Here is a 22,565-nt window from a genome sequence, read left to right on the forward strand (position 1 = left end):
ATCAAGGAAATTAATACTTGGATAATTCCAGTCATGAAATATGTAGTTAGAATAATGGATGTGACTCAAACTGAACTAGATGTCCTGAATAGGAAGCCCCCCACCACCAATAATCACAACAAATTATGTGCTTCATCCATGCATTGATGCTGCCAGAATCTACTTACCAAGGAACATAGGTAGGCATGGAATATTGCAAGTACACCAGACAACTGAAGAAGAAAAATGGACATTGGAAAATATTTGAAGAACAGTGAAGAAGATGCACTGAAGGCAGGATATCCTGAAGGCTTACTGAACACCAAACTGGCCCATATGAAAGACCATATGAAGAATAGAAAACAGACATGGCAAAGCAATTATATGGCCAGTATATTTCAAAAAATAGCAGGAAAATGTGATAACAAGACCTGGAAAGAGATAAGGGCAGGAAAGTTGAAGAAAGAGACTGAAAGGCTAAATCTGGCTGCACAAGACCTTAAGAACAAATGCATACAAAGCCAGGATTGAGAAGGATTGAGCAACAGACAGCAAATGTCATCTCTGCCAAGAAGCTTAATAAAGAGTGGACCACCTAGTTAGGTGCTGCAAGAAGATCACACATATTGATTGCTAACAATGACATGACAATGTACCAACAACGGTGCATATAACTTGACTACAAGCAAGAACTGGTAGGACCATAGAATAGACAAAGTAACAGAACATGAAAAAGCTAAAGCGCTCTGGAAATTTATAATTTCAACAGACAAGCATCTGTCACACAACACCCTAGATTTAATAATAATAATAATAATAATAATAATAATAATAATAATAATCACAATCATAATAATCCTAATAATCATAATAATCATAATAATAGAGGGGGGAGAAGAGATTGGCTCAAGCGTAGCAAAGAACAAAATGCATGTTTCTCTTATGAACTCAGCTATCATTTTTGTAAGTAATAAGGATTATGAGATTAAGCACAAGCTTAGTGGGAAAGGTAGGGTTTATGTTAAGGTTGTAAGGAATAGACAGAGAAATGGAATGATATTGCTCAGGAAATGAAGACAAGAATTCTAAATAGTTATACTACTAAACTACATACTTTCCTGAAAAATAGATTTAATTCAAGAATTTTGGTATTGATAAAAAAAATCAGGATAATTACCCTTGTTTTCTTGCATTAAAATTAAGAAATAATTATAGACCTGAGAAGAGAACTATTATCCTTTCTATTTAAAAAAACAAACTCATCTCAATGTGCGTCTTCTAAACAGAAATGTGTGTGTACAACTTCAGACTATCTGATGTCCATTCTCAATTTGTGTGGAATATTGGAGTCTGCATTCCAAAGTGAGTAAGTTTAAGGGGGAGATGGATGTTTAAACTTATCTGCAAGGCATAAACTGCCTCCTAACCTAACCTGCCAAATCTTCCAAATGCATGGAGACAAAAAAATTTAACCAAATCAGCTGACATGTCAAACTTCTATTTACTATCCTACAATTTTGGAAAAGTACAGGAAATTGCAGAACATCTACTGGGGTCACACAGCTTCCAGAATGCCTTTACCACTCATGTCAGCTAAGTGTCTCTGGGAAGTTACAACAACATAAATAAAAAGACAAGAGGTAGTGGAATTGAGGGTGGAGGGGGAGGGAGAGAAAGAGAGAAGGAGGGAGGGAAGGAGAGGGAGAGGGAGAGGGAGAGAGACGGAGAGAGGGAGAGAGGGAGAGGGAGAGAGAGAGAGAGAGAGAGAGAGAGTCTCATCCTAAGATCACGAAGAAAGTGTTACTGAGGAATATGCCAAATGATACTTCAATTTTCCTAATGTTAGTGCAATGAACAGTAAAACCAATTGATTGCAATTAAACTGAGTTATAAAAATAGTTAATATTTTTTTCATAGATAGAGTTGGTATATGGCCACCCAAATCCAGTTGAACCAAGTTCAACTTTATATAACTGACCCATGGTCATCATTAATACCTAACAAATTGATTTCTATATTGATTTCTTTTGGAATGACTATTGTTTAAAACTGATAACATGTCAAGATTCCAAATGCTAGCAGATGATCGGAAATACAAATCCCTTTCATAGCAACAACAGATATCTGCTCTCAGTCAAACAGCACAGGTAGGTGAATATTTTGCTGTGCTAGAATTACATAGAGAAGATAATGGACGTGATTTAACATTAGAGTGCAGTGGTGCAATGGTTAGACTGCAGTGCTGCAAGCTATTTCTACTGACTGCTGGCTACCTGCAACTTGGCAGTTCAAATCTCACCAGGCTCAAGATTGACTCAGCCTTCCATCTTTCCGAAATGGGTAAAATGTGGACCCAGATTGTTGGGGTCAATAGACTGACTCTGTAAACTGCTTAGAGAGGGCTGTAAAGCACTGTAAAGCACTGTAAAGCAGTATATAAGTCTAAGTGCTATTGCTATTAGCATTTTGAGGGAAAATGTCTAAAACCACAAGACTAGAGCTAGTCAAGAATTTATTCAGTTTAACTTCTAGATCCTAAAAACACTGTTCATAACTGTTATCATTCCAGCATCAGCTTCCATTTTAATATTATCATGCGCTATAGAAAAAAAGAAAGCTATTATTCACTTCCCAGAGCCCCTCCTGAGGGAGATGGGCAGTTAAGAAGTTTGATATATAAATAAATCATCATCATCATTGTAGCAAAAATCTTATGAAGTAGCAAGCCATTCAAGAAATGATAAACTATAAATCACCATATTCAACCAAAGCTAACATGTTTCAATGAAAATGAAGGGATTGGAAAAGGTATACCAAGGAAGACAGAAAGAAGAATGGAAGTTGACTGAAGCTCCCCTAAGGAAGAATAAGCAACTCATTACCAAAACCTTGCTGTCATCTTTGTTTAATGACCCCATATTCCCTTGAGGTGGAGTCTGGGCAACTGAATGGAGCTAGTAGTATATTTAATGGCTGGATGCTCTTCCTGTCACCAATGCAGAGTTTTGTTCAGCGGATATATTCTCATTGTGCCCAGAGAGAGAAATATCTGCTTCTAAGATCAAACTCACAGCCTCCTGTGAGGCGAGAGCTCCACCTCTAGGCCACTGCACCACTCTTCTAAAAACCCTGCTGTGTTCTTTCTGAAATCTAATTGAAGTCAAAGAAAGACTTCATTTGATAATATAAAAACCTAGGGAGGCACTTAAGAAGCTACAACTCAATCTCAGAAGGGATGAAATTATGAGTTCCTTCAAAAGATTAGACACATTTCAATTAAATAAAAATAAGAGACTTTACTGTCCCATTCAAGAATGCAGCGCAGATTATCAAGTACTGTAAACTGCACATGAAAGCAAAGCGGTGATCCTTTTTCTGTCATGATCGATATGGCTGAAACATGCCTGAGATTCTGTGTATTGTACCCAAGCACAATAAAGGAGATCTAGTTATTGTCAGCAATTGAAAGCCTGGAATGTATATTTGTCATAGGTTCTATAGTACCTGCAGTTGGTCCCCTGCATAATAATCTCTTACACTTAAGCTGCTTAAAAAGGTTCTACATAAATTTTATTTATTTATTGCATCTATATCCCACCTTCTTTCTGAGACCTTAAAGTGGTGAACCCTTATTTTAATGTAGGATTGGCAGTGTACAGCTTGAAAACTACAGATAGCCATTTGAAATCCTTTGTGGATTATCTAGAACCATGATGGCACAGTGGTTAGGATGCAGTATTTCAGCTACCCTCAAAACGATGTTATAGAGCACTGCACACCAGAACAACTAGACACAAGAACAGGTTTTTTTTACCAAATGCCATCACTCTGCTCAACAAAATAATTCCCACAACACTGTCCAACTAAGTTACTAAGTCTGCATTACTATCACTATTAATCTTCTCATCACTCATCACCCCTCCCCTCCCACTCGTGACTGTGTGACTGTAACTTTATTGCTTGTATCCTTACAATTTATATTGACTGTTTCCTAGTATGATTTGATTGCCTATTTGTACCCTATGACTATATTAAATGTTGTACCTTATGATTCTTGATGAATGTATCTTTTCTTTTTGTGTACACTGAGAGCATATGCACCAAGACCAATTCCTTGTGTGTCTAGTCACACTTGGTCAATAAAGAATCATTCATTCATTCATTCATTCATTCATTCATTCATTCATTCATTCATTCATTCATTCAGTATTGCAGGCTAATTCTGCTCACTGCCAGGAGTTCAATCCTGATTGGCTCAAGGTTGATTCAACCTTCCATCCTTCCACGTTCAGTAAAATGGGGATCCAGATTATTGGGGCAATATGCTGACTCTGTAAACCATTTAGAGAGGGCTGTAAAGAGTGCTATATAAGTCTAAGTGTTATTGCTACTACTATCTGACCATAAGTCCTCAACCTCATTTCCAGCTAATTTGAAATGGAACCATTCAGAAACTGTACTGTAAACTCTAATAGCCTGTACCCAATTTAAAACAAAGAAATGGATCTGCAATAGCAACAACAACATGCAGTGCTGCCTATTTTACATTATCACCTTACCCATTTCAAGGTTAAGTGGGGATTCCCCAAGCCACCAAATGTGGGAATTTTCCATGACACAATCAGATATAATCATCCTTCCCACTGAGATGAATGGAGAGTCTGTTTCCAGCTGAGGATACCCATAAGAACATTGATGCTCATATAGCTCATGACATGTAATTTGCTCCCTTAGGAATAACTCCATGTCATGAGTGCATCCTGGATCTATATGCATGGTGAAAGAAGAGTGCAAAAAATGTGGAAGGAGATGGAAATAAGGCATGAATGAACAGTGCTAATTGTGCTTGTCAGTTCTCTCTCTCTCTCTCTCTCTCTCTCCCCCTCCCTCTCTCTCTCTCTCTCACACACACACACATCTGTCTGCCCACACATCCATCCATCCATCCATCCAACCCTATCTATCTATCTGTCTGTCTATCTATCTATCTATCTATCTATCTATCTATCTATCTATCTATCCATCCATCCATCCATCCATCATCTCTATCATATAAAAATTTCCTTCTTATCCCTATAGATGTATGTGTCTTCCTCCATGTTGAGTCCTCTATCAGTGGCCTTGGAGTTTGAGGGTTCTGTACCATAGCCGTTCCTAACTTTGCACTGTTCTGAACAGAGAGCTCCAAGGTTCTTGAGATCAGTTGGAACCTCTCTCCCATCTTAGGAGTCACAGCCCAAATGCTCATACTACCACTGGGACCACTTTGATCTTTATATTCCATTTCCTTTCTAGTTTCCCCTTCAGATCCTAATAGTTCTCCAGCTTCTCATACTCCTCCTTCCTAATGTTGCTGTTACTTGGCACTGCGATATTCTGAATGGTTGGTTCTCCATTCATGGTTGTAGGGAACGGTACTTATTGGGAACCATGGATTTGGATCTGAGCACATTCAATTCAATGTAGCAAATGCCTGGTACTGTGCCATCAACAGCTGAAGTGTTCTTATTCATTGGCCAAATAATCTTGAAGATCCAGAACAGTTGTAAAGCTTCACCCACTTGCTTATATGACAAAAGTTTGTGGGCAGCTGTTTATTCAACAGTTGACATTCATTGTGCTTCTGTTTGTATCTACCTGGCTTCTTTGGTGAGGCTTAAATAACAAAACAACTTGAACATTTGTGCTACAAATGTTTTTTTAGCTATCTAAGTAATTCAATTCCATGAGATGACTCACCTGCTTGCAACCCAGCAGGAATTGTAGTGGAACTGAGCAGCCTCTCAGCTAGTTGTACAAAAATATGTCACATGACTCTAAGTATGCTCAGAAATAGGTTCCTGTTGCTTTCAGTAATGCTTAGTCTGAGCTAAGCATGTGGAGAAGTTAAAGAATTTGACAAAGGAATTTCTATACCTTTAATTGAAAATAAGTGGGTTTTATTCAGATAATAATAGCACACATTACATCTTATTATGAGGATGTTGGAAGTACAATTAGATTATTTGCATACACTTTGGTGTCAGATGAACAATGTGCAAAACCTGTAATTAAACTTGGGTTCATTCAAAATAATTATTTCATTGTTTTCCAGAAATTGGAATGCTTCCATTAATTACTGGTTTCTTTTCTTTTATTTATAGATCCTAGTAAATGTGGGCAATTTCTTTACATTGGAGTCTGTGTTTGTAGCACCGAGAAAAGGAATATACAGTTTTAATTTTCATGTAATTAAAGTCTACCAGAGCCAAACAATTCAGGTATGTTGAATTAAGAAATAATATTTGATGTTAGTGTGGTTAATGTTTTCTTCAATCTTTCCTTCTTTCTTTCCTTCTCTTTCTTTCTTTCTTTCTTTCTTTCTTTCTTTCTTTCTTTCTTTCTTTCTTTCTTTCTTTCCTTCCTTCCTTCCTTCCTTCCTTCCTTCCTTCCTTCCTTCCCCTTCCTTCCTCCCTCCCTGTTATATTTATATGGCATATCAGCTTTAGTCTAAAAGCATCGTTGTAAATTACAAAAATATAATAAAGAATGCAATATAAACATGAATGATACAATAGAGATAGCTGCTGTTCAGAAAGATTAATATCAATAGTTTTTAACACAGAAATCAGTTTACAGGCATACATGCCCATTCTAGATATGGCAGCTTGTTCAAAATGACCAAGTTGAGTTTCATGTCACAATTTCTTCATAACTCACTCATCAAAGAGCATCAAATACCTGGAATGCAATACAGCCAAAATTAAGTTGGCACTGTACTCTTTCTAGAGTCTCAACATCTTTTATATCATGGTGACCAAAGCTGTATGTAATATTAAGTGTGGCCTTAACAAGGCATTATAAAGTTGAACTAATACTTCACATGATCTTGAAAAGCAGTACATACAGGAAATATGGGGAAATATTTTATAAAACATTGTCCAGAGAGAATGTCTATATCTAAAGCCATCAGACTCCAAAAACTTAGAAAGATCTCTTGAGATTCTTGTAAGCAGTTTCCTTTTTTGTTTTTCACCTATAGACAGACATCTTGCCAGACTAAAGCAGACTACATGCACCTTAAAACATATACTCTGGAAACTATTAGGGAGCTGCTGTCTTCACTCTCTCTCTCCCACACAAACTATCTAAAATTGCACTTTTCTTGATCCTCTGAAGTGTACTCCTGCCTCCTTTGGGAATTCAGAGAACATTCCATTATGATATCAGTGTGTTATTTCTTTTTGTAGCTCTGTACAGTCACCTGGGTAACTATAAGATCTATGGAAACTCCCATAATTCTTAACAATGGCCAAGAGGACTGGGAAATTTTGGGAGTTGAAGTCCATATATGTTAATTTTTACAAAACACTGGTTTATAGGAACAAATGTAAATAATAAAAGGCCACCCCAATGTATATAACTTACACAATTTGGAAAATCTCAATACAATAACAGTAGCAATAGTACTTAGACTTATATATCACTTTACAGTGCTTTACAGCCCTCTCTAGGCAGTTTTCAGAGTCAACATCTTGCTCCCAACAATCTGGCTCCTCATTTTACCCACCTCAGAAGGATGGAAGGCTGAGTCAACCTTGAGCCTGGTGAGATTTGAACTGCAGGCAGCCGGCATTCAGCAGAAGTAGCATGCAGTACTGCACTCTAACCACTGCACTGCAAGACATATTTTAAATGCAGATTTTAAAAGTTTAAAATGCAATGTTAAAATCTGAAATGCTATGGAAAAGAGGTAGATCTTTAGCTGCAAAAGCTGCAAATTGCCAAACAAACTTCCTGGAATGAGTGGTAATCTAGAATGCCATAGCTTAGAAGAAATTCTGCCTTTGTGATCATTGGCCTCATTTCACTGACAAGTGTTATTCCAATAGTTTTGCCAAAGAATCCTTAAGTGCTTGAGTGCATAGATAACTATGGTTGGGAACATTCCTCTAGTCTCACTGGTCCTAAATACTTGTAGTCTTTATAGGTCAGCACCAAAACTTTGAATTAGGGCCAGAAATGGACAGGAAATAATTGTGGCAGAACTGTGATGGTATAACAAGTTTGCATGAAATGTCTTTGGACTGTGATAAATATTCTCAAGAAAGAATTGTTAAGCAAAGATATGTTGGGTTGAGTCATAACAAATCTATGATAGAACATAACATTAGGACTTCAGATAATTTCCCTTGAAATAGGAAGATAGCTTTCTAAGATGATGTCATATCATCATCTCCTTTTAACGACCTCATAATCCCTTGCAGGGTGGAGTCTGGCTAACTGAATAGAGCTAGCGGAGTGTTTACTGGCCAGATGCCCTTCCTGTCTCCAATGCCAAGCTTTACTCAGCAGATATATTCTCAATGTGCCCTGAGAGAGAAATGTCTGCTCCTACCTAGGATTGAATTCACTAATCAGCCTCCTAATTGTGAGGTGAGAGCCCAAACTCTAGGCCACCATACCACTTCCATCTAAGAATATGATTTCTAAGATGATGTCACATACTTTTGTATATTTAGAAGGCACAAAGGGATACCATGTTCATGAAGTTGATTTGTTTTGACCCCTGACCAAAATGAGTTGCCCCCAGAAGTTGTGGGTTAGGGTAAGGGTTAGAAGGCATTTTTCTGAAATGGTATAGGGTTTCCTGTTTGAGCAGGACTAGAACACCTCTAAGATCCCTTTCAACTCTGTTGTTCTGTTGTCTACTCATGTGTAGTCTATTGTTTTCCAGGAGCCACAAACTTATAAAGACAATGATTAGACTTTGAGAGACTACTAGAAGTTTTTTGTGTGATGATAGTTTAAAAGCCTCTTTCACTTCTACTTCAGAATCATTGTAGATGATAAACATCACAGTGAAAGACATACTAAATACTAGTTGTGGGCTTCACTTTTAAACTCCTTATATTTCTGCAATATATATTTCTACTGCCTCTTTAAAAAAAAACACAAGATGAACTATGATAAGGAGGTGGAATGGCATCTGGGGAAATGAATGGTCAACAGAGCATGCCTCGCCTAGGCTTATAATGCCTATCTTCATTTCACTGAATATATTACTGCAATAGCTCGAGAGCAATTTCGTTGTAATCTGCTCCTGCATTGCCTGAGCTCATGAGTTTACAGCCTATGCCTCAGAAATGGTGAGAGTTGAAGTTAGCAAGGCATGAAGCCTGGAAATAGAGAATTCCTTTATGAAAGCATTATGCAGGTGCCCATAAGAACCAATTTTGAGAAAAGAGTGGGTTCTCTTCTTTGCAACAGGAGGAAGAAATTCAGGTTTTATGAATAATATGTGTGTGTGTGTGTGTGTGTGTGTGTTTTCTTAAGTTTTCGCAGGTACTTACATGTATGGTATTCAGCTTTGTTCGGATATTTTCCCACAATCATTATAGTTGTGCTTTTAAAGTTGTAGCCACATTTTGGCAGAATCTCATCTGCCATCATCAGGCTTCTGTAAAACCTCAGGATGTTGCAACACAGCCAACTTCCCAGGAGATTACAGAGCAAGACCCAGGATGTCACAACAATAGAACACAGAAGGTCATCATACAGCCAATTACCCAGGTCGTTACAACATAGGAGGCTGATAGGCACACAGCGAATACCTCAGCCACATATGTTCTTACAAAAAAGCCAGCCAATCTGCAAATATCAACTCCATCAACCAGTCAAGAAATGACAACACAGCCAACCTCCCCACCAGTATATATAGGGAGACAGCAGCTCCGATCACGCTTTGCTCACACAAGCACGAAGCCAAAACCACCAGGCTGAAGATGGCGAGTGGGACCTCATCGAAACATTGCCAACATGCTCTCAATCTTACAAGACCTGAACATGACAAGACCTGCATACCTGTACCTGTGAAAATCTATGAAAACAAATATCGTATCTCTACGAGGAGGAAACCTTCCAGCTGACCAGGACCTACGAGAAACTCAAAGTCCGAAAAGCCAAAAAAACCAATGGCTCCCTAGGACACACCATCCACCAGAAGAAAACACACACCAACCGCTACTTAAACGCACAATCCATTCACCACCCTGCACAGATCAACTCCATAGCCAAGACCCTCATCTCCAGAACCAAATGCCTAGCCGACAAAGACTACCTAAGGACAGAATTACACACCGACACCAACATATTAATTTCCAATGGATTCCAAAGAAGAACAATTACCAACTTAATCCTAAGGGAGACACCCCCCAGCAACCGAGACACAGAAAAGGACAATGGTATTGCCCTCCTCCCCTACATCAAAGGCACCGCAGATAAAATGAGCAAAATTCTCCACAAACACAATATCAGGGCAGCCTTCGGCACTGACCAAAAAATAGCCAACATCCTAAGAAACCCCAAAACAAGATCCAGCTAGAAAACCAAGGAGTTTAATTAAATACCATGCAACAATTGCCCAGCCACATACATCGGACAAACCAACAGGAGAATAAATGCACACATCGCAGAACACAAGAACACAGTCAGAAAAGAAGAAAATACTTCCTCCCTTTTCAAGCACCTTAAAGCCACAGGACATGAAATTAATTTTGAGGGAACCAAATTAATCTCCAATACTGAACACTGAACACAATACTCAACAAGAGAATAATCAGGGAAGCCACCCCCATAACATGAATAAATGGGACAATGCCTCCCGCCTACCAGACATTTGGAAACTAGCCCTTATCAACAAATGAGTCCCAGCCATGAAGACCAACACCAGACCCAAAACAACACATGACACCACCACTATTCTCCCTCACCAGACTCAAACCCAAACCCATCCCATAGATGAAAGACAAGAAACCAGACCACGGCTGCATCACCAGCTGCCACACACCCTAACCCCCAAACCAAGTACATGGACACATGCCATGAACACATACCCAGGCCTCAAACTCGGAGCCAAACCAAAACCCAGAATGTCACATCACAACCACCCTCTCAGGATATCACATCACAGAACTCAGGAGGTTACACTACAAAACCTCAGGATGTTGCAACACAGCCAACGACCCAGGAGATTACAGCACAAGACCCAGGATGTCAAAACAATAGAACCCAGAAGGTCATCACACAGCCCATGATCCAGGTTGTTCCAACATAGGAGGCTGATAGACACACAGCCAATACCTCATCCACACACATTCTTACGAAAAAGCCAGACAATCTGCAAACATCAACTCCATCAACCAATCAAGAAATGACAACACAGCCAACCTCACCACCAGTATATATAGGGAGACAGCAGTTCCTATCACTCTTTGCTCGCACAAGCATGAAGCTGAAAGCACCAGCCTGAAGATGATGAGTGGGACCTTGTCGAAACATTGCCAAGATGCTCTCAATCTTACATGGGAAAAGACCCGAACATGTTAAGACCTGTATACCTGTACCCATGCAAATCTATGAAAACAAATAAATATTCACTGCTCAAAAAAATAAAGGGAACACTTAAACAACACAATGTAACTCCAAGTCAATCACACTTCTGTGAAATCAAACTGTCCACTTAGGTAGCAACACTGATTCACAATCAATTTCACATGCTGTTGTGCAAATGGAATGGACAATAGGTGGAAAGCAGAGGCAGTTAGCAAGACATCCCCAATAAAGGAATGGTTCTGCAGGTAGTGACCACAGTCCACTTCTCAGTTTCTATGCTTTCTGGCTGATGGTTTGGTCACTTTTGAATGCTGGTGGTGTTTTCACTCTAGTGGTAGCATGAGACGGAGTCTACAACCCACACAAGTGGCTCAGATAGTGCAGCTCATCCAGGATGGCACGTCAATGCGAGCTGTGGCAAGAAGGTTTGCTGTGTCTGTCAGTGCAGTGTCCAGAGCATGGAGGTGCTAGCAGGAGATAGGCCAGTACATCAGGAGATGTGGAGGAGGCCGTAGGAGGGCAACAACCCAGCATCAGGACTGCTACCTCTGCCTTTGTGCAAGGAGGGACAGGAGGAGTACTGCCAGAGCCCTGCAAAATGACCTCCAGCGGGCCACAAATGTGCATGTGGCTGCTCAAGCAGTCAGAAACAGACTCCATGAGGGTGGTATGAGGGCCCGACATCCACAGGTAGGGGTTGTGCTTACAGCCCAATACCATGCAGGACGTTTGGCATTTGCCAGAGAACACCAAGATTGGCAAATTCGCCACTGGCGCCCTGTGCTCTTCACAGATGAAAGCAGGTTCACACTGAGCACATGGGGTCTGGAGATGCCGTGGAGAATGTTCTGCTGCCTCCAACATCCTCCAGCATGACCAGTTTGGCAGTGGGTCAATGGTGTGGGGTGGCATTTCTTTAGGGGGTTGTATAGCCTTCCATGTGCTCGCCAGAGGCAGCCTGACTGCCATTAGGTACCGAGATGAGATCCCCCTTATGAGACCATATGCTGGTATGGTTGGTCCCGGGTTCCTCCTAATGCAAGACAATACTAGAGCTCATGTGGCTGGAGTGTGTCAGCAGTGCCTGCAAGACGAAGGCATTGATGCTATGGATGCTATGCCTGTTCCCCAGACCTGAATCCAATTGAGCACATCTGGGACATCATGTCTCGCTCCATCCACCAATGCCACGTTGCACCACAGACTGTCCAGGAGTTGGGGGATGCTTTAGTCCAGGAGTGGGAGGAGATTCCTCAGGAGACCATCTGCCACCTCATCAGGAGCATGCCAGGCATTGTAGGAAGGTCATACAGGCACGTGGAGGCCGCACACACTATTGAGCCTCATTTTGACTTGTTTTAAGGACATTACATCAAAGTTGGATCAGCCTGTAGTGTTTTTTTTCCACTTTAATTTTAAGTGTAACTCCAAAGCCAGACCTCCATGGGTTGCTAAATTTGATTTCCATTGTTAATTTTTGTGTGATTTTGTTGTCAGCACATTCAACTATGTAATGAACAAAGTATTTAATAAGAATATTTCATTCATTCAGATCTAGGATGTCTTATTTTTGTGTTCCCTTTATTTTTTTGAGCAGTGTATATACTGTATATATATGTTTTCTTAAGTTTTCGTGGGTACTTACATGTATGGTATTCAGCTTTGTTCGGGTATTTTCCCACATCATTATAGTTGTGCTTTTAAAGTTGTAGCAACATTTTGGCAGAATCTCATCTGCCATCATCAGGCTTCTATATTCGTCTGTGAGTCAGACTTTTGTCAGACTGCAAGCTAAGGCTTGCACTGGCACGAAGCCGAAAACACCAGCCTGAGGATGGCAAGTGGGACCTCGCCGAAATGTCACCAAGATACTCTTAATCTTACACAGGAAAAGACCTGAACTAGATAGATAGATAGATAGATAGATAGATAGATAGATAGATAGATAGATAGATAGATATACTACTATATCTATACATCGATCTATCGATCTATCTATCAATATATACTATATATCACTATATATATCACAATATATATCTCTATCAATATATCTATCTATCTATCTATCTATCTATCTATCTATCTATCTATCTATCTATCTATCTATCTATCTATCTATCTATCTATGATGACCTGGGGCATGGTGCAAAGGCAACACAGTCAAATAAGCAAGTTTATTATCTCCAACTTTGCCCCCAATGTCCAGATTACCTTCGGCTGGAGAAAAACTCTCCCAGGAATGGCCTTTAACTGTAGAAAATTCAGTCCAAAACAAGGTACATATAGATTGTAACCAAAAATCCAAACAAACAAAGCTGCAGTAATTAACTTGACAGGGCAGGAGAAAGACTTTCAAACCTGAAAGCATGGTAACACTCATACATTTGGGAAGACGCCAGGAAACACAGATAAGCCATGACGATACCAGATAAATTCACGATTAGCTCCCAACAACTTACTGCATGCAGCTTCCCTTTTTAAACACTGTTCCCACCTACAGCTAATTAGGGAATCAGGGCCCTTTCCTCCCCCATAAGCAATGCAACTCATCTTGCTCCCTTCTCCATTCCTCTCTGTATGGCCTAGGATGAAGAGGGAGTGGGCCTGGGTCTTCCTCTGAATTCCCTCTCCCGTGCTCTACCTCTTCCCTGCTCTGGCCAGCCAGACTGTGCCCTTTCCCAGTTTCTTCCACACCTAAGAGAGCCATACTCCCTCTCCCTATCAACTGTTCGGCCTCCCCCTCCAAATCAGATTCTGACAGGGGCATGTCACTGTCTGTCTGTTTGTCTATCATCTATCTATCTATCTATCATCTATCTATCTATCTATCTATCTATCTATCTATCTATCTATCTATCTATCTATCATCATCTATCCATCTATCTCAGTCCTTGATTATACAGTATATATAATCCTTGACTTACAACAGTTTAATGGCCATTACCATGGCACTGAAAAAACTTACTTACGATCATTTTTCACATGTATGACCATTGCTGCATCCCCATGGTTATCTGATTTACATTTGTATGCTTGACAACTAGTTCATATTTATGACAGTTGCAGTGTCCTGGGGTCATGTGATCAGCTTTGGTGACTTTCTGACGAGGAAACTCAATGTGGGGAAAGCCAGATTTATTTAACAACCATGTTACTTACCTAACAACTGCAGTGATTCACTTAACAAATGTGGCAAGAAAAGTTGAACGATGGGGCAAAACTCACTTAACACATTTCTCATTTATCAACATAAATTTTGGGCTCAGTTGTGGTCATAAGCACTATCTATATAGATGTAATTTGACTCTTAGTTTGGTAGAAGATGCTTTTTTATCCTTTAGCTTGGGTGGCAGCAATAAAGACATTTTATATATTCAGGCTGAATCTTTTCTCTGAGGGTATCAGGGTCTGGCAGGAGCTTCTGCAGGCATCTGAGGGCTGCATTCACAGAGATTACAGGTCTCCTCAGGCCTCTTATGTATCACTCCCAGTTTCTGATTTTCAAGAAATTAAAATTAAGGATCAGTATGAAGGGCAACATGCATTGATAGAGGGTGGTATGTGTGGTTGGGGAGGGTGGTTGGGGAGGAGCATAAACTGACACAGGTAGAGATTTACTGTGAATTTACATATATTTCCCTCAGGGGTGGGATGCAAATATTTTTACTACCGGTTCTGTGGGCATGGCTAGATGGGTGTGGTTAGGTGGCCCTGGCTAGGTGGGCATTGCCGCCTTAAGTTATTAATAAAGCAATGAGTGGAATAAAAAATGAATATATAAATAAAATAAATAGAACCCCTGGGAAGCCCCTCCATTTCCTGACATTGTACCCCCGAGATATCTGCAGCATAAATTCAAAGACAGCAGCTGAAAGAGGACAATGAGAGTTCAACCTCCTTTTCTCTTTAAAATCCTTGTAAAAAAAATATGGGATTTTGAATACCCTCTTCCCCAGTCCTTATTATACTACATTATAATGAAAGCTAGGAGAATAAATGGCAGCTTTAAGAATGACTGGGAATTTCTATATACAATTTGTAAGCCAATCTAATTAATTCTTTCCACTCCTGATGTTTGTGCTTTGGAAACTACTTTTCCACAGAGGAAAAGAAATGGGATCTAAATATATATGTTTCCTTGCAGAGAGAACAAGTATTCAGGAAAGGCATTTTCCAGCGGAAGATCAGCTGGGGGTGAAGGGGTTACACAGCATTTCCTATCCTTTCACTAGTTCAAATGAAGAAACTTAATGGAATGTAATATCTAATTTGGGATTCAGCATCTTCAGTATAGAAGCCATTTTAACATATGTAGGACGCAATGGGATTTGTTAATTTTCCAGACGATTATCTGATGATTGAATAAATATGTATTTAAAAGATCAATTAGCATATCACACAGATGCTCGCGTTTCCCCTCAGTCTCAAAAAAAAAATTGCTGTCCAATTCCAACTATTCTCCCTGTGCCTGAAATTGTGTTGTTATTGGCCACAGCTAAGAGGTGTAAATAGTTCTTTGCACATGAGGATTTCATACACGAAAGCAATAGCAAGCAAGCAAATTCCTTACAATTATTAATATTCTCTGACTTTAGCCAATGAAGGATGGCTTTATACAATCTGCAAATTAGCTCTCATATAGAAACCTACATGAATCTTTAAATATTTATACCATACTATTCACGGGGGTGTTTTGTTTTTTTTAAATGATTGCTAAATTCTGTTGTTTTCTATTTGTGTGTGTATGTATGTGTGTGTGTGTGTGTGTGTGTGTAGGGATGGGATTCAGTTTTTTTAACAACCAGTTCTGTGGGAGTGGTTTAGTTGGTGGGTGTGGCTTGGTGACTGGATGGGCATGGCCAACTAGACATCACTCATGTCAAGGGGCGCTCCTCCTCGCCTGGCCTCCCATGACAGTGGGGATGCTATAATGGTCATAAGTGTGAAAAATTGTCATAAGTCACTTTTTCAGTGCCATTGTAGTAACTTTGAATGGTCACTAAATGAACTGTTGTAAGTCAAGGATTACCTGTACAAAAATACAAAAAGCCTCTTTGCTTGCAAAAAGCTGCCCTAAATACCAATCATTAGATTAAAAATACCTGCAAGCCAGAGTTACAAATCAGGCAGGGTGCCAGAGCACCTTGAGAAATGAAAATATTTAAAATGCAGTGATAACTATCAAGCAGCCAACTCTTGCTCATAAAGTGAAACCCTTCAGCAGAGAGGTCATTTAAGCTCTCCAGAAAAAGCACACCCAGGAAAAGCAATCCTTAGATCCATTTGCACCATTTAAAGTTACCAGCTGGTCTCACTCACCTCACAAGATATCCTAAGGAAATCATCCAGATTTCAGGAAAGGTCACATGTCCCCCAGAAAGGCAGTAAACAAAATCAGTGCCAAGCTTGCATCCTGCCTCTTGGAAGTATACCCCAAAAGGACAGTGCCAGATAGTACTAAAGCAGTGAAGGAAGACCCTCTTCCCAGATAGAAAAAGAAACCATGAGGCAGGAAAAAGTTCAAACACAATGCAAATAATTAAATAACAACAGTAGCTGTTGATTGTTGAAGCTGAATAGGGAAAATTATCCCATCAATAAACACAGGATTAAACGTCGCCAAGCACAGAATTAACCTTCACCAAAAACCAGTTTTAGATCAAAACTCAGAAAGGGTATGTAAACTCACGTTTGAATGTTAATTGTTCTAGCTAGCCAAGAAGCCTTGCTGAGTGTCACTCATCTTGGTTCCCTGTCACTAAAAGCTTTGCTTCATTATTCAATTATTTCTTCAAAGTGCTGATTGTCCAGGGTAGTATTTCCTCCCAACAGTAGTGTAAAAATCTTAAAACAACCCTTCCCCTTTAAGAAAGCCAAACCTCATAAGCTCTGGAGACAGGCAGTCTAGGCTGTCTGCCAAGAATGTAATAAGGGTGGAAAAAAAACAAAAGGAGATTGCTTCTAACTATGGAACTGCTTAGAAAGTTAACAAGGGGTTCTATAGAACTGGATAGAACCAGTAGAATCCCACTCCTGTGAGTGTGTGTGTGTGTGTATATATATATAATATATATAATTTATATTATGTTTTTAAATTTGTGTTAGCTGCCCAAGAATCATGTTAGTGAGATGATTCAATCAATTAATCAATCAACCAAAGAGTTGGTTGCCACAGATTCTAATTCTGAATGTGACAAAGTGAGAACATTATTAAATATGGGAAAAGTCATATGAATAATATTTAATTTCACTGAGTACAGTTCAGCTTTTCTCTAGCCCCATTCATTTCTTTATGCTGGGCTATATTTTGTTTCCCAGCATTACATCCAAAAAACTATGTATACCATTGGCTTCATCTTTCTTTCCATCAATACCTGGAAAATTACTGCAATGAATTTGCCTAGCTTTTTAGAAAAGGAAATAACATTAATGCTTTGGCTGTGTTTTAATTTTTGGAATCAATTTGTGTTTTGTTACAAAAAGTAATTACATTTGACTTGTAGTAATAACATAATTGTAGCAGACAAATATGCCATGGGCAATGGCCACCAGAGACTTGGTCCATTAGCCAAATTTGGCTACATGAAGATCTGTAAATATTGCCTTCCCTGCTCTACTCCACATCAGTGGAATGATTATAAGAAGCTACTTATTTAAGTGATGGATTGCAACTTCATTAACTGTAGAAGGATCTGCTAAAGAATGCATAATTAAGAGCGACTAGCATTAGTCAAGGATTGGTAATTCCTTGAGATCCTACTGGGTGATTCTATTTACAGGCAGTCCTTGACTTATGAACACAATCGAGACCAACCTTTCTGTTGCTAAACAATGTGGTTGTTAAGTGAATCACACCTGATCTTAAGAGGTCTTTTGCTGCAGTCTTAAGTGAGTCACACAGTCATTAAGTGAATCTGGCTTCTCCAATAGACTTGGCTTAGCAGAGGCCCTTTGGGATGGTTGGAAATGTTTGATGGCAAATATTGGAGGCCCTATCTAAATGCAGATGGTTTTATCCACTGCATAAGAAGACTGAGAAAAAGTTTGCCTCACAGCTCCAAATGCATCAATATGCTGATCACAACCTATAAAGTTCTTCTTGGCATATAATTTCACTATCTGACAACCTATCTATCTATTCCTGCTCTTGTACAATCAGCTAGAATGGTTCAGAACCTGCTGATCAAATGATGTCACCCAAGAAGTCCAGGGAAGTCTTGGTCATGATGTCTTCCCTTTGGAGATCCCTAGAGCAGGGGTGTCAAACTCACATTGTCACAGCGGCATCATGTGACATATCGGGACTTCCCCCCCGTCACTAAATCAGGTGTGGGTGTGGCCAGCCCATGACGCATCCTGCCCATGGACTGGGAGTTTAACAACTCTGCCCTAGAGCATTTTCTCAGAGATTAGCATGGCCTTTATCCTGATTATTTTAAACATGCTTTTCCTCCAGGCTTTGCATTAAGGTGGATATAAGCCCCTTTAGGTTTCAGATGAATATTTTCTTCTAGGATGCACATTGTTCTTTTCTCATTTTTCCTTGGATCCTGTTGCTTTAAATGCTGTATATGACCCAAAGTCTTCTGAAGTTGGGTGGACATCTCTATTAAATAAGTATGAGAGGATGAAACAGATTTTTTCTGAATCCATTTCAGGGTTTTATTTTGGAATATGTTGGGACAAGATATGAACGAATGACTTCTTTATTGGCCAAGTGTGATTAGACACACAAGGAATTTGTCTTTGGTGCATATGCTCTCAGTGTACATAAAAAGAAAAGATACATTCTTCAAGAATCATAAGGTACAACACTTAATGATAGTCATAGGGTACAAATAGGCAATCAAATCATACTAGGAAATGGTCAATATAAATCGTAAGGATACAAGCAACAAAGTTACATTCATACAGTCACAAGTGGGTGATAGGAATGATGAGAAGATTGATAGTAATAGTAATACAGACTTAGTAAATATGCTTTTGTGTCTCATAAATGACTTGTTCTGGAGACTGAGCTTTGTTTGTTTGCTTGGATAGTTTGGATATAATTGACTATGGTATCCTTCCAGGCCCTCAGAGTTGGGCTTTGGAAGTTCAGTATCACACTAGTGTCAGTTCTTATTGTCAAGATGTGCTTGGGAAGAGAAGCTTGAAACCATGGAAGAAATCAGAGCCCTTGAACACTGCCTAATCTTAATAAATATATTGCAATTAAACCTAGATAAGATAGAGATTCTGTTGATAAGGAGAAAGTCACACACTCACTAGAAAGGGCAGGCTTACATCTGGAAATGCTTCTTGATGTCCAACTGTCACTGGATATGCAGGTGATGGCTGTGATGAGAAGCACTTTTGCACAATTTCTGCTAATTATGCCAGTGTGGTCTTTCTTGAGCTGACTGGATATAACAACAGTTATCCATGTCTTGATTAGATTCTGTCAGGGCATTTTATGAGAATTTACCAATGTCTGGGAATTGAAATTGTTGCAGAAGTGCAGCAAGAAAACTACTGATTGTTTATTGATGCAAGATACTGGAATCCTATGATACTTATAATAAAATGTCTCCTGGCTACTAATTACTTACCATGCTGGTGTTGACCTTTTAAGCTCTAAATGACCTTGGACAATGTTTATTTATGGGATTGCTTCTCCTTGATGTTACAGCATGAGAGGCTTTTTTGAATATGCCATCCTTGCCAGAAACTTGGTTATTTAGTTTACAGACAAGGGGTTTCCTTTTCTGTGACTCTCAGCTTTAAGAAAATGCAGTTGCCTCTCATTTTCTCTCAACGTTTAAGAAAATGATAAAACATTTTGTTTAGCTTTGATCTACTGTTTCTTCTAACAATTGTTTCTCATGTTGGGTTGGCTTTACTTTTTTTATGTCTTATAGTCTGCTTCTTTTATGGTAGTGAATTGCCCCTGAGCATTAGAAAGGGGAGATACACATCTAGGAAGAAAGGAAACAAAGCTTTAGCAGATCAAGCCATCAAGTTCTTTCAGAATGAAGTTCAGCTGGTCTTGGGTCTATAAACACATTCAAAGTAAACAAATCTGACCATATACTGTATTTTTTAAAAACCTATCACTTTGTTCCTGCCTTTCCATCCTGCTTGTCATAGTTTCCAGAGGGGAAGCATATATTTTGCTGAAGACAACTTAAGGGACAACAAGAATTGAGTAGATCTGCCTTTTCTTTGTAACCTCTTAATATTTCTCCATTTTGTCTGCGTAGTTGGTATACTGATTAATTTTCCTTCCTTGCGTTTTGATCATATCTGAGAAAAACCTTTCTGTTTTTCCTATAATCCCTTATCAACACTTAGCTCTAGTCTCTCTGACACCATCATGACAATGGTGGGATTCCAATTTTTTTTTTACTACCGGTTCTGTGGGCATGGCTTGGTGGTCATGGCAGGGAAGGATACTGTAAAATCTCCATTCCCACCCCACCCCAGGGGAAGGATACTGCAAAATCCCATTTCCTCCCCACCCCACTAACCTGCTTTCCAGCTCCGTTCTCCTGTGCAGGGAAACAAAAGAAGACTCGGCTGATCAGCTGGGACTTGGGAGGCAGAGAATAGATGGGGGCAGGGCCAGACAGAGGTGGTATTTGCTAATTCTCTGAACTACTCAAAAGTTTCACTACCAGTTCTCCAGAACTGGTCAGAATCTGCTGAATACCGCCTCTGCATCATGACAATTCTAGGTTAAACGTGTGCCATTCTTTCCCCCACTTTTAACCTCCTTCGTTGCTTTGTGGTTTTAATAAGGGGTAGACTATTTTCTGCAGCCTCATTAGTCTCTTTTGTTGTCTAGAAAATAATGTCAGACAGAAAGTTTGTTGTGCTATCTCTCAATTCAGAGCAGAACACAAAGTAATGGATTTTAAGTGCAATGAATGCAGTTGTTCTTATTGTTAGTTGTGAAGTTGTGTCCGACCCATTGTGACCCCATGGACAACATTTCTCCAGGCCTTCCTGTCCTCTACCATTCCCCAGAGTCCATTTAAGCTCACATTGTGTCAAGCGTGAAATTCTGGATGCTGACTGCTTCAGTGACTCTATCCAGCCACTTCATTATCTGTTGTCCCCTTCTTCTTTTGCCCTCAATCATTCCCAGTATTAGGCTCTTCTCCAGTGAGTCCCTTCTTCTCATTAAGTGGCCAAGTAGTTGAGTTTCATTTTCAGGATCTGGCCTTCTAAAGAGCAGTCAGGGTTGATCTCCTTTAGGACTTATTGGTTTGATCACCTTGCAGTCCAAGGGACTTGCAGGAGTCTTCTCCAGCACCGTAGTTCAAAGTCCTCAATTCTTTGGTGCTCAGCCTAGAATACAATATTGTAGGCTAATTCTTCCCACTGCCAGCAGTTCAATCCTGACTGGCTCAAGGTTGACTCAGCCTTCCATCCTTCCAAGGCTGGTAGAATGAGAGGACCAGATCTAAACAGCTTAGAGAGTGCTGTAAAGCCCTATGAAGTGATGTACAAGTCTAAGTGCTATTGCTATTGTTGTATAGCAGAATGAACAAATGTGTGTGTGTGTGTGTGTGTGTGTGAACCTTATTAACCTACCTATATTTAAGAGTTTTATCATTATTTATATAACTGTATAATTAAGCATTTATCACCACAGTAAGGTAAACCTTAAAGTGCTACATATGGAAATTAGAAAGAAGACTACAGTAGAAAAATGAATGTATCTTTCACTAATTCTGCAGGACAGAATTAGGCATTCATTTTCTAGCTTCATTGTCATCTTTCATCCCTGATGAATTTAGATTCTGTTATTATTAGTTTGCATGTCATGGATATTGGCTCTTCTGATTTCTTTTCTATTTATCCTACTAATGCTGCATATTATGTTAGTTTGTTTAATGGTTTATTTCCCCAGTTTTCCACTTTGTAAAATAAAGCTTTTTTAACCTTTTTACACTTTCCTTTTTTTACTGGCATCATTTCAAAATTGTCTATGCCTTTTCTAGTCTGTATTGTGTATTTCATTTGAACTCCTGTTATACTGTTTTAAAATAATTTCTAAGCTCCCTGAAGCATCTTACATTTCTCTCTGTTCCTTTTATATCCTATCTGGTTAAACTTCTCCTTTTAAATGAAAAGAAAACCCTCCATTTGAAATTAAATATGATTCTTTTGAACTTTCTGGGCTATTTTCCAATTCCCTAGAATGTTATGTTTGCTACTACTTC

General features: G+C 39.4%; 1 protein-coding gene across 1 annotated transcript in view; it reads left to right on the forward strand.

Moving 5' to 3' along the window:
* Positions 1–22,565, forward strand: part of CBLN4 (cerebellin 4 precursor) — a 32,075-nt gene that overhangs the window by 4,019 nt on the left and 5,491 nt on the right. The window contains exon 2 of the mRNA XM_026697294.2: positions 6,123–6,239. Coding sequence (XP_026553079.1) covers positions 6,123–6,239 — 117 coding nt within the window. The remainder of the gene's footprint in view (positions 1–6,122; positions 6,240–22,565) is intronic.

The sequence above is a fragment of the Pseudonaja textilis genome, chromosome 3 (genome assembly GCF_049901715.1).
Source record: "Pseudonaja textilis isolate UNSWEBS1 chromosome 3, rPseTex1.2, whole genome shotgun sequence".
NCBI classification, from domain to species: domain Eukaryota; kingdom Metazoa; phylum Chordata; class Lepidosauria; order Squamata; family Elapidae; genus Pseudonaja; species Pseudonaja textilis.